General features: G+C 47.3%; 2 protein-coding genes across 5 annotated transcripts in view; one reads left to right on the top strand and one right to left on the bottom strand.

The window, feature by feature from the left end:
- The window catches only part of PDXDC1 (pyridoxal dependent decarboxylase domain containing 1), a 29,328-nt gene extending 26,538 nt beyond the window's left edge, over positions 1–2,790 (top strand). For both annotated transcript variants that reach the window (XM_064153907.1, XM_064153908.1), the window contains exons 22-23: positions 122–226; positions 988–2,790. In XM_064153907.1, coding sequence (XP_064009977.1) covers positions 122–226; positions 988–1,229 — 347 coding nt within the window. In that variant the 3' untranslated portion in view covers positions 1,230–2,790. The remainder of the gene's footprint in view (positions 1–121; positions 227–987) is intronic.
- A 250-nt stretch (positions 2,791–3,040) lies between these two features.
- On the bottom strand, positions 3,041–11,694 carry NTAN1 (N-terminal asparagine amidase). 3 transcript variants are annotated; one of them, XM_064153913.1, is made up of 10 exons: positions 11,336–11,496; positions 10,168–10,270; positions 10,012–10,077; positions 9,314–9,422; positions 8,260–8,333; positions 6,906–6,959; positions 6,058–6,111; positions 5,458–5,555; positions 3,512–3,625; positions 3,041–3,341 (listed from the first exon to the last, which is right to left on the bottom strand). In XM_064153913.1, the coding sequence occupies exons 1-10, from the start codon at positions 11,414–11,416 to the stop codon at positions 3,162–3,164; spliced, it is 933 nt and encodes a 310-aa protein (XP_064009983.1). In that variant the 5' UTR covers positions 11,417–11,496; the 3' UTR covers positions 3,041–3,161. The 3 variants fall into 3 exon arrangements, with proteins under 3 accessions (XP_064009983.1, XP_064009980.1, XP_064009981.1); XM_064153910.1 differs by having other exon boundaries at positions 11,398–11,477; XM_064153911.1 differs by lacking the exons at positions 8,260–8,333; positions 9,314–9,422 and having other exon boundaries at positions 11,398–11,694.
- Between the last annotated feature and the right edge of the window lie 553 nt (positions 11,695–12,247).

The raw sequence follows: 12,247 nt of genomic DNA on the forward strand, positions 1-12,247 counted from the left end.
GCTCAGCCCTAGCACAAAGCATTACAGATCAGACTGTTGCTTGCCTTAGTAAGCACAGGTGAACACTAAAGTTGTTTGATCTGTGCTCTGTTCAGCTTGATACCTTTTTTTAAACCCACAGGCTCTCTAGAATCCACAGAGTCTACCTATGTATCAAAAGCCCAAGGAGCAGGCACCACTCCACCACCAACTCCTACTTCTAGCCTTGCAAAGCAAAGACTTCCTGGTAAGTTTCTCTTAGTTTTATTTCTAAAACTTGCTAAAACGTTCTGCCACGTGAGTTCTGTGCCATGGTAAGACTCAGGCTTCTCCATCTTTTGATACACGGAACTAAAGCTTGTCTCCCAGTGCCTTAAATCCACCATGACTTCTGAAAACTTGGGCATGGCATCTGTTCTCACTCCAGTTCTTCCTGGGACTACTGGGAGTTGTTAGTCCATTAACTGACAATTGCTAAGTCTGGAGCATTAGGTTGTCACATGAAAAACTGCAGAAGCTGCATTTGAAATACATGACTGGGCATTATGTTATGCTTTTACGTGAGTGTTTCTGTTGCTACCCAATGTTTTGTGGACAAAGGCACTCTAAGGTCAAGGTCTCTTACATCTGTGGCACTTCCTGTGTAGATGTATTGGCAACTAATGTTGATTTGACTGACTACAGTTGTAACTCCCTTGCTGACTTGGTGGCTTCCAGCCTGTGATTATCAGTGCTACCTTTTAGCCTCGAAAGACTTCACCGTGCATGTAGGCAGATGGATTTTAAAAGCCTCTGTGTAACACAAGATAAAAGTGCAGGTGCTGCTGCCTTGCACAGGGGTCTGTACCAGCAGGGAAGTACATCTGTGCTAGGTACAGCTTAGCACCCAGCAACAACTGTTTCTTCACAGCTGGACAATTCAGGTACTTGCTTTAAAACTGAACTTGAGCTTGCTGTGTTCTGTAATTGCTGCCTTCACTGATGCAGTGCTCTTCAAACACTTCACAGGTCAGAAAATATTTAAAAGGTCTCTAAGAAGTTCTGATGCTTTCAGTGAGACCAGTTCAGTCAGCCACTGTGATGAGCTGGATCAGAGACCCCCAACTCTATCCCCTGAACCTCTGGAGACAGAAAAAACAGAGGAGCAGAAGGAGGTGGCACAGGCAACAGAAACAGACACTGAGGACATTCACAGTGACAAATCGCCATATGGCTGCATGATGGCAGAGGAACGAGAAAGTCAAAGATAAAATCCAGACTGCAGATCGCAGAGCTGGCAGAGGAGACCTGTGCCCAGGAGGCCAGGTATTAACGATGCATTTCAAACGTGAAGAGTGCCATATGCTGGTACAGTAATGCCTGCTGTAACCTGGGGGTTTTGCACAAATATAAACTCCCCCTTATGGGACAGACCTTTGTCTTACCTTGTTACAGTTCCCTTACTCCTCTGCCTGCCCGTCACCAAAGTACCAGTGCAATTTCATCAGCATTGTCAGCACAACTGGCAGTTATCCTGCTGTAGGAATCCAAGCATGGTAAGAGTTGCTAATGAGCCGATCAGCCATACACAAGATTAAGAATACAGCTGCACCCAGTAATTGTAAAGTGATCTTATGTTAATACACTTTAAAAAATAATCAACTGCCAATTATTCACCTTTTTAATACATAGAGGCGAGTTAAGCCTCCTGCCAAACCTCTCCTGAAGTGACACTATCTCTCTTCTGCTGCGCTTTTTTCACCCTTACTTAGGACCTTGCCAAACGGCTGTGGTGTGTTCAGCACTAGGAACCCATGCCTATGTATATAGGAGTCACGCCACCATCACTCATCTGTTCTGCTCTTGCATGTGCCCCATTCAGCTGAGGGGACTGGGATGCTTCAGCCTTTTAGACAGCAGTGGTGTCCCCGCATGCCAAGAAGGCTTCCTGCTTCTGCCACTGGAGAGCACCAAGGCCCTGGCACCTTCCTTTGCACGGCCCTTATGAACCAAACACTACTGAACACGTTTATGTAGCGTAACTAACTGAAGGTCCTTCTCTTGTGCATTTTTAAAGGTAGTTGTAGTAAAGCTCGACAAAACAAGGCATTTGTGATGGTTTCAACATACACTTCTTGCATATCAGTAACTTACCTATGGCACAGTCAGGGAAATGATACAGGTTATTACACTGCAGCACAACTCCATAGTGTCCAGGACAAAGCAATGCAATAGATAACTCCAAAACTAAGCTAGAAGCCTCCCCAGTCCCAAATATTTTTAATCACTCTGCTGCAAATTTTTGGAGCCTTTTGTAGAAAAAAAAAGACCTTTCTGAAAAGCTTGCATGAGGGAAAACCACCCCCTCGCTGTAGACCTGGACACAAGTACTGGACTCTGCTTCCTTTGGTTTGGGTTTTGGTTCCTACCTCCCCCCAGAAGACAGAAATTAACAGCAGGTGTAGTGCTAGCAAAGCTTGATCATCTGAAAATTTGGGGTAGGGGTTGAATTGTGCTGTCACCTGATTTGACTTCCAGCTTCTAAATCCTGTGGGGCCGGGGTGCCATGACCAAGGTTATTTTTGCTCTAAATCAGCAGTGCAATTTTTTTTCTAAAGTGCAAAAACAATTAAGCTGAAGTAGTCTTCCTGGTTGGCTTCTTTGGTGCAATGAAATATGTTAATAAGAGTCAGTTGGTGGAGATAAAGTTACCACCACAATAATTAATTTTTAATGTTTTTATATTTGGAAGTGTTAAACCAGAAGTTTTGTTGGAACGAGCTTCATTCTTTAGATACTATCTGAATGTTTCAATAAAGATTCTTCAAATTACTGCTTTGGGAATCAGTTATTCTTGAAGAACACCTCCCAACATTTCAGTAAGCTTTAAGTGTATGCATCTCCCTTTCACCTTGTGTGGAAAATCCTGTAGTGAAGTGCATGGCAATATCCTGACTTCCCCTCTCAGCACCTCACCTCTCTTCCTCTGTGCCCATCACAGCACTGCAACAGAGCACAGAACAAAGCCCAGTTCCTGCTTTGAAGTGGCAGTGTCCCACAGCAGTAATGCAGAACAAGCAAGTTACTTCTGCAAAATACTTTATTTTGAAAAGCATAGGAACAATGCAACTCGCTTTTTGCAACAACTCCCTCATCTTCCAAGACGCTGCTGCCCTAAAGCAGGGGTGGTGTTGGGTTCCAGGTTAGATCTTACCAGGACAAACCTGTTCCCACAACCCTTCTCCATTTTTTTTGTAGAGGCGAGGTTTCCTGTTGGGGAACAGGGAGCGAGAGGGAAAGGGATGTTCCTTTAAAAACGTTAATGTAGATCTGATGTGAGAGACAAAGTGAGGTGGCTCTGCCAGGGGTGAGGTGGAGAGGTTCTGAAAAACAAGATGGTAGCAAGAGCTGCTTGATGTGCGAAGCACAACATTCTCAAACACTCTGCCTTCTAATAATCTTTCCCACCCTCCCCAGCAGTACACTGAGAGAAGTTTTGACAGACATCCTCCTCTCTCCGCTCCACTAGGAGAAAAAAAACTCTCTCAGGTACCTGTAAAATCTGATGATCATCTTGTTCTAACCAGAAATCCACATGTGGGAAAGGCGTCCAGAAGTAAGGCCCAATATGGAGTTGTTCCATCTTTGCATCATAAATGTTGGTCAGCTGTAACAACACAGGCAGCAGCCTTAGGCAACAGCCAGTGCTTACACAGATAAATGACACTGCAAATTGACTTCATTTAGAAAGCCTTAAGCTGCAGCTTCTGTCTTAGACAAGCTCTGTGCCTTCTCAGCCCCACTTCATTCCTGTTGCACTAAAATTATCCAATTACTCTTACAAACAAGACATTAAACTGTAACAGCAACCCCAGAACTGAAAGAAACAGCTGGGATTATGCCCCTGGCCTGAATCTCTCGACATAAATTATCACAGAATCACAGAATTAATCAGGTTGGAAAACACCTTTGAGATCATTGATTCCAACCTAACACCTCTAACTAAACCATGGCACTAAGTGCCTCATCCACCACCTCCCCAGGGCAGCCTGTTCCAATGCCTATCTAGGTCCCTCTGCAGAGCCCTCCTGCCCTCCAACAGATCAACACTTGCTCCCAACTTGGTGGTGTTTGCAAACTTACTGATGGAGGACTCAATCCTCTCATCCAGATCATCAATGGAGATATTAAACAGGACTGGGCCCAGCACTGATCCTTGGGGTACACCACTAGTGACAGCTGCCAACTGGATGTGGCACCATTCACCACCACTCTCTCGGACCAACCATCCAGCCAGTTCTTGACCCAGCACATAGTGCCCCTGTCCAAGCCACGAGCTGCCAGCTTGGCCAGGAGTTTGCTATGGCAGATAGTGTCAAAGGCCTTGCTGAAGTCCAGGTAGACTACATCCACAGCCTTTCCCACATCCACCAGGTGGGTCACCTGGTCATAAAAAGAGATGAGGTTGGTCAAATAGAACCTGCCTCTCATAAACCCATGTAGCTGGGTCTGATCCTTTGGACATCCTGTAGGTGTCCTGTGATTGTATTTAAGATGATCTGCTCTATTATCTTCCATGGCTGACAGGTCTGCAATTTCTCATGTCCTCCTTCCAACCCTTCTTATCATAGAATCATAGAATCAACCAAGGTTGGAAGAGACCTCCAAGATCATCCAGTCCAACCTAGCACCCAGCCCTATCCAGTCAACCAGACCATGGCACTAAGTGCCTCATCCAGGCTTTGCTTGAAGACCTCAAGGGACGGTGACTCCACCACCTCCCTGGGCAGCCCATTCCAATGCCAATCACTTTCTCTGTGAAGAACTTCCTCCTAACATCCAGTGTATATCTACCCCGGCACAACTTGAGACTGTGTCCCCTTGTTCTGTTGCTGGTTGCCTGGGAGAAGAGGCCACCCCCGACCTGGCTACAACCTCCCTTCAGGTAGTTGTAGACAGCAATGAGGTCACCCCTGAGCCTCCTCTTCTCCAGGCTAAACAAGCCCAGCTCCCTCAGCCTCTCCTCATAGGGTTTGTGTTCCAGGCCCTTCACCAGCTTTGTTGTCCTTCTCTGGACACGTTCCAGCACCTCAACATCTCTCTTGAATTGAGGGGCCCAGAAGTGGACACAGCACTCAAGGTGTGGCCTGACCAGTGCTGAGTGGAGGGGAAGAATAACCTCCCTTGTCCTACTGGCCACACTGTTCCTGATGCAGGCCAGGATGCCATTGGCTCTCTTGGCCACCTGGGCACACTGCTGGCTTATCTTCAGCCTACTAGCAGGAGTGGCATACCAGGGAGCTGTGCTTCCAAGCCAGGCTTACCCCGGGGCACTGGCTTCATCTCCATCGACATCCTTTTCTTCTGTTCCTTCTCATTCGTTTCATTACTGACAGGACACAAGCAGAGTATTTCTTCCTCTAACTTCAGGCATTTCATCACCCCCAGCTGCTCTCCCCCTCTGGCAGAAGCCCCTTTCCTCCTGTTGCTCCTACTCACCGGTGCTCCTGTTAAAACATGGGCTGAGCGCAAATCCTCATCCGGCCCTTTTTCTGGGAAGGTTGCAGGGAAGATCTCTGCTGTTTTAACGTTCACAGCTGGTAGGAAGATTTTAAATACAGCACCAATTAGTTCCTATAGACACTTAGTCTAAAAACGACTACACAACTATGTTGCAGGAACTTTAGAACCCATCAAATACTAGTCCTGTATTTCTCAGTACCACAGCCCCCATGATAACTTATTTGTACTTACTTTGCTTTGTAAGCATTTCGATATTCCAGAAGAACATTTTTAGAGATATTAAACTACTTAGAAAAACTACAAATGCACAAGGAAAAGAGGGTTGGATCCTAACCCAAATGTTAGAACAGTATCCTGGTACTGAAAAATCATAACCACATTTAAGTGGAAAAATGTTTGTATTTGCATGCAGCCTCTGCCACCTGTGCATTTCTCCAGACGCGGTATCAGAAGGACCCTTCCAGCAGCCATATCTGTCTTATGGGACAGCCTTTTACCTTGTTACTGTAAGCAGCCCATTTATTACTGGAATCTAAGAAGCAATCCAGTTACAACAGTAATTTGAATTTAGCTCACCAATTCCATAAATGATTGGAAAGTGAACATCCTTTTCTTCTCTGTCATTCAGCTCTGTAAGGAAAAGAAGTCACCTCACACATCTCTCGATTGTTCTTCTGAACAACATTCATTTAGATCTGCTCTTCCCTCCTAACACAAAGCTTTGTGTAAAGACAGAAAGAAACCAAGAAAGAAGCCTAAAGAACTATGATGAAGGTGGTGCAGGTCAGTAACACACTTGGAGCCCAGGGCACAACTCTTCATCACCTAAGCATGGCCAGCTACAGCCAACTGTTGCTCCACTTAGCACAGGCAACATACAGGTAAACCCCAGCACTGAAGATGTCTGTGCGGTGGTGGCAGGCTTCCAAGATGTCAGTCATCAACAGCACTGAAATGCACAGATCACAGAAATATGACCTACAGGTGATGTGAAGAAAGGGAAACTGCTGCCTCTGTTCCCTGACACCACATGCTGTGAGCTGATGGAGTTTATGGATTCACCAGGCCCTGTGGGGAGGCAAGTCTGACAACCCAGCAGGTCAGAGGTCTCCAAGTGCCTCTCTCAGCTGCCTCTTACAAATGTCCACAGACACACAGCCTCCTTCCGCTGGACAAAAGTAGCAAAATAACCTGGTCATGATCACAGGTGGTTCTGCTACCACTGCATTTCAGCAGCACTTGCTAAGGAAGGAATCCTTGTGGCATTATCTTGACATCACCATGCACACACTGCTGGCAATGAAACTGAAATGCTAAATTGTTCTGGAGGACTTGTACTGCTCTTTCTTACAGAACAGATGGAACAAAGCGTGACAAGCCCCCTGCACTTCCATACTGCAAAAGCCATGGAAACGTCTTCTTACCTGTTACGCAGAAAGTCACTAAATGAACATCATCTGGCTGGAGATCAAATGCTCCTACAGCAACAACGACAGCAGCAATGTGTAAGAGTGACTGGTGGCAAAGCAGGTGCTGTACCTAGGTGAGGGGGCATTGCCAGTGCTGGGCACTGCAGAACAGATCCCTACCCCACTGATCTAGACAAGGCAACCGAGTAAAAAGCGTTTTGCAGATTTGCTCCAAAGTAACTTGTTTAAAATTAAAGCCACAGCTAACAAACATGACAATGATGTACAGGGAGCAGCCACTTGTAACAGCAGAATCATGCTGCAAGTGTTCTGCCACGTACTCATTTTATTGGCACTGGTTTAGCTCAGGCACCACATCAGCACTGCTTTAGTTCACTATGCATGACCAGCTCACGTTTAAATGTCTTTTCCTAGAATGTCACATACATAGTGAGGGCACCCAGCCTTTCATTAGCTGTAAATGAATTCTGCTTCTCCTCATCCCACACACTAGAACTTGCCTTTTGATCAAAGTATCAAAGTTCTAATAGCAGTACAGTGTTATTGTTTCAAACTCTAAACTTGATGCATGAAACACGTATCAGAAAGCAGAAGATTAGGGAAAAAAGAGTTATCCAAACACTTTATTCTGTACAGAACTCCCATACCACATACAACACGGTGGGAGTCAGCAAGTGTAATGGGCACAAGGGTGCATCCTGGGTCCTTCACCAGTTTGTTTTTCCCTCTTAGTTATCCCCTTGGTCACTTCCCTCCAGTCCTGACCTATGCCCCCATCCCTGCCCCTTCCCCATAAAGCAGGGCCAAGGCCCCTCCACCCTCAGAAAGCACCTAAGACAAACTGGAGCACCTGGAGGTCAGATGGCTGGCACCTTACATTTGTAAAGCACCACAACCACATCTCTGGACTATAGATTTTACAAGCAGATGTAACATCTTTCATCAGACCATTCCAAACAATAATTAAGTGTTACACCATCACACCAATATTAACTAACAGTCACAGATGTATAGATTTATTCAGTGGCAACGCTTGAGCAAGATCAGGTGCACAGCAGCAGCAGAGCCAGGAATCAAGCCCACCTGAACTGCACCCTGGTTCTGCACCTGAGTAGACATTAGAAGAAATTACAAGCTTAGGGCCTCCACCCCCACACGCTGGCCATATGCAAGCCTCAGAGGTCCAGCCCGTCTCCACACCAAGTTCTAAGGTAGAGAAATCACCCTTCAAAACAAATGTAGATTTCTGTCCATTACTTGAGAGGGGGCTCGGATTACAAACTTCACCCAAAGCCAGTCAGAACTACTTAATGTTTTGGACATGAGAGTGGAAAAAACGTGAACTTACTAAGAAGCTGATTAGTAAGTTTTTGTGATAACTGCCTATCATCATTGAAACCTCCAACTAGGTGCACTTCCAGCCTAACAGAGATGGAACAACAGGAAATTAAAAAGACATCCCAAAATGAACAGGTTTACAAAATCATCCCCAGCCCACACTGCAAAGCAATCATTAGAGAAGCCTCACTTACAGTCGCATGCACCACGCTGGCTGGTATTGCATAGCAAGTCATGGCAATTCCATTCTGAAGGCTGCAGGGACCACCCAGGGAACAGCACACATTGGCAACTTGCATGCAATTTTCTCTAACCCAGTGGTATCTCTGATAATCAGCACCTCTAGTCTGGACTGAACTTAGTAGCCACCTTTCAGTTCCAAATACAGGGTTAATTGAACATGAAGATTTTTGCCTCTGAGACCTCCTCACAACTATTCTGGACCACAAAGCAGGGTTCCTCTCTGAGAAGCATCTAACAAATCTGTTAAGCCTCTGAAAAGGGCTAAGAAATCATGAACTTTTGGACACCACATCTTAATTGAGTTTTTGTTCTCAAACTACAGGGGCAAAAACCTCCACACTCATAAAGAACCCTGCCAAACTCCATCTCAGAGCTTTTTCTCTTCTGACCTGTCCCCACTTCATCTTTTTTTTTTTAAAGTGAGACTTAGAAAAAGCCCAAATGGATTCTCAGATTCCCAAGGGAACTGACAAGACCAACAATCTGGAAGGAAAAATATACCATAAACCCAACCCAGTTCTTTAGAAGAAATCTCACATCTGAAACAAAAGTTAACTGGGAAAGTGCAAACACAAAACTTCATCATCACAGCATTTTGCAGACGCTCTTCAGAGTGGAACTGCACTTTAAGCCCCTGCTAAAAATACTCTCAAAGTCATCACGGAGGAAACTGGTTTCACTAGACACGTGGTTCCTGATCAGCAGCGATTTCCTGCAGTTACCTTGCCTGAACCCCGTACTGTCGCATGGAACTTCCCTGCTTTGCAAACTGCAGTAACTTCTATGAAACACAGCACACAAGAAGTAAGAGCAGAGCTGACCTGCCATATCCTGCAGCGCTAGAGAAGGATTTTACTGAACTCATGATGAGTGACACCTCGGCTTCTGTGTCCGATCCATCACAATGTGTCAAGCAGGTAGCTCCGCTGCCTGAGGAAGACGTGAGAAGACAGCTGATGACACGTGGGAGGCCGTTAGGTATTCTAACTGAAACACCTAACAGCTCACACTGCAAAAGTGGCGTAACAGCTACATCCACCACCAGCTCAGCTCCTCTCAACAAAGCAGCGGCTGACTGAAGGAGACAATAGCCACTTAGTGCCCCACTGTAAAATCAGGACTCATGTGAGAGGCACAAGTGCCCTCTTACCCATGACCAGGCGATGTCAGAAATGCCAACACATAGTGACAATCTCCTCAGAAATCCTACCTCTGTTACTGCCAAACCCTGCAGCACCAAACTGCCAAACACAGCCAAGGCCTGCAACTGCTGCTACCTGCTGGTGACAGCAGCAGGTCAAATTCAGGATCTCTACTCATTAAGCAACCAGAATGCGGAACCTTTGACAGTGAGAATGTTGCCCTTTAAATAACTCCTTTAGTTGCCAGAACGTGTGACTTTTTGAGATGTGGATTTATGTAAATGCAAGTACAATTTATTTCACAGATGCAGCAAAAAGCAACACTGATTCATTGCTTCAGAGGTACAGGTTTTCTTCTGGATGTCCTTTAAAGATACCTGTGTCTCGGAGCACAACTATGTGGCAGGTAGTTGCATCATCTGATCCAAGAATGGAAACAGAACCTATTTTGAAGGAGAAAAACACTAAGAACTCTGGTCTCAATCCCTGCTTCAGAGGAAGAAGAAAAAAAAAACATTTATGTTCCTACATACCATCTTTAGGGGTAGTCACTGCAAACTCTCTCTGCTGGACATAGAGAAGACCTTTGGGTTCCACAACTTGAGCAGGCTGACTTCTCAGAAGTTTTGCCTTTGCCTAAAGACAAATTATAACAGAGACTACAGTGGCTGAATTCTCATGTGTATCCATTACTTGATAGAACCATCACCTCTGAAAAGCAAAGGGATACAGATCAGAAACATCCATGGTTTGTATTACAGAGCATTCTGAATTTTGGTTATGTTTTGCCTTCCTGACGCCCATCTAACAATCGTTAAACACCTAAAAGCCTTCTCCCTGGTTTAGAGGTGACAAAATGGAGGTGTAACAAACAGCAACAACGTTTGACAAAGATTACACCACACAACAAGACTTCCAAGAGCTGATCTTGAAAGTTTAATTAGGGCAGGAAACTTTTGAAATGTAAACGTTTCGGGGTTTCTGCTGCTACAACCCAGCGTATTTACTTAGCCCTTCTCAAAACACTGTGATTTCTTAGCTCGCAGCACATCCAGATTCCCGGGCCGGCCATGGCTGCTCCAGGGCTGTCTCAGACTTGCTGAGCAGGCCGACAGCCTTCATCCCGGGGCTCAAAAACCACCTTACAGTTTTATCACTTTTGCACTAATTTTCTGAAGAAGGCCCTCGGCTTCAATAAAGAATAATTTCTCATGAGAAATGTTCCCTCAATCAGCTCTGCTGGGCAGTTCCTGGCTCAGAGTCCACCCTTAGAATCACACCATTTATGTACTGAAAGCGAGGTCAATAGCCTCATAAAAGTTACTGTCTCTCGTCGTCCGTGTGTGTTGTTTCGCACAACAGCGGACAGCCGGGCCCGGCCGCACGCAGAGCTCCCACAGCAACCCCAGTTCCCCGCCTCCGGGCATTCACCGCGGATCTCCGCCGGGGACACCGCATTCCATACTTCCAGTCAGTCCGTGTCTTCCCGCTCCGGCAGCGCGGGGAAGCGGTGGAGCCGGGACATCTCAGCGCTAGGCCGCTCCTGCCCGGGGCTGCTTCCGCGGCCTCCGCCTCGGCCCGGCCAGCCTTAGCCTGTTGGGGCTGCCCAACGCCGCCACCCATTTCGCCCGGCCGAGGAGCCGGGTTTTCTGCCCGGTACCCCGGCCCCGCCGCTGCTCCTCCGCGCCGCCGCCTCCTCACCTCGAGGTGCGGGTAGGCACGGATCACGTCTCCTGTGGGCCGGGTCAGGTCGATCCGCTCACCGTTAACCAGCAGCGGCATCTCGGGGAGCAGCCGGGCGCGGAGGCCGCAGCGGGTCCGCGCCTCCTCCTCAGGGCCGCGCCGGGCGTCGCCGCGCCGCACGGGGCGCTGGGAAAGCAGCGCAGCTCGGCGCCCGGCGGCGGCGGCACCGCCCGCAGAGCCATCGGCAGCGCCGGCGGCGAGGCCGAGACAGGGCCTGCGAAGGACGCGAAGCCGGGCGGGGCGGGCCCGGGCAGAGACGCCAGAAGCGGAGTCAGTCTCTGGCAGAAAACATGCCCTGTCATGTCGCTGCCTAGCACCTGTCACACGTTAACGTCGCAGAAAACCCCTCCTCCGGCGACTGCGAGGTTATTAGTACATTATCATAAAAGAACACTTTAGAAACAAACACGCCCACGCTCCAAATTCACAAAGAACTCCACCTCTACAACCACAAGAAGGAATTTTCAAGACTGCCCCAAAGAGGACAGCTTCTCCTTAAAGACCAGGGATTTCTCCTCCAGCCGCCCGCGCACGAACAGCACCGCAGCAGCATCCGAGGTCAGCGCACAGACGAGCACAGCCAGGCACTGCACACTGCTTACAGCCACCACGGAGGAAAAACAGGACCCTAGCTCTACGTTTGCAACCCGATTCTGACAGATGCAGCAGATACTTTCTCAAAGCATACATTGTATTTCGCCCTCTGAACCAGCATTCCTCTCGATACTGTTAACATCAATCCTGTTAGTACCGAGAACAGTCTCCAGCAAAATGCCAGCACACCCGTCTGAAATCACTCTCGGCAGATGGGATCTACTCCAGAAGAGGTTACAGAAACACTGTGGAGCTCCCTGTTGAATCCGTGGTTTA

Source organism: Pogoniulus pusillus, chromosome 13, assembly GCF_015220805.1.
Source record: "Pogoniulus pusillus isolate bPogPus1 chromosome 13, bPogPus1.pri, whole genome shotgun sequence".
NCBI lineage: Eukaryota > Metazoa > Chordata > Aves > Piciformes > Lybiidae > Pogoniulus > Pogoniulus pusillus.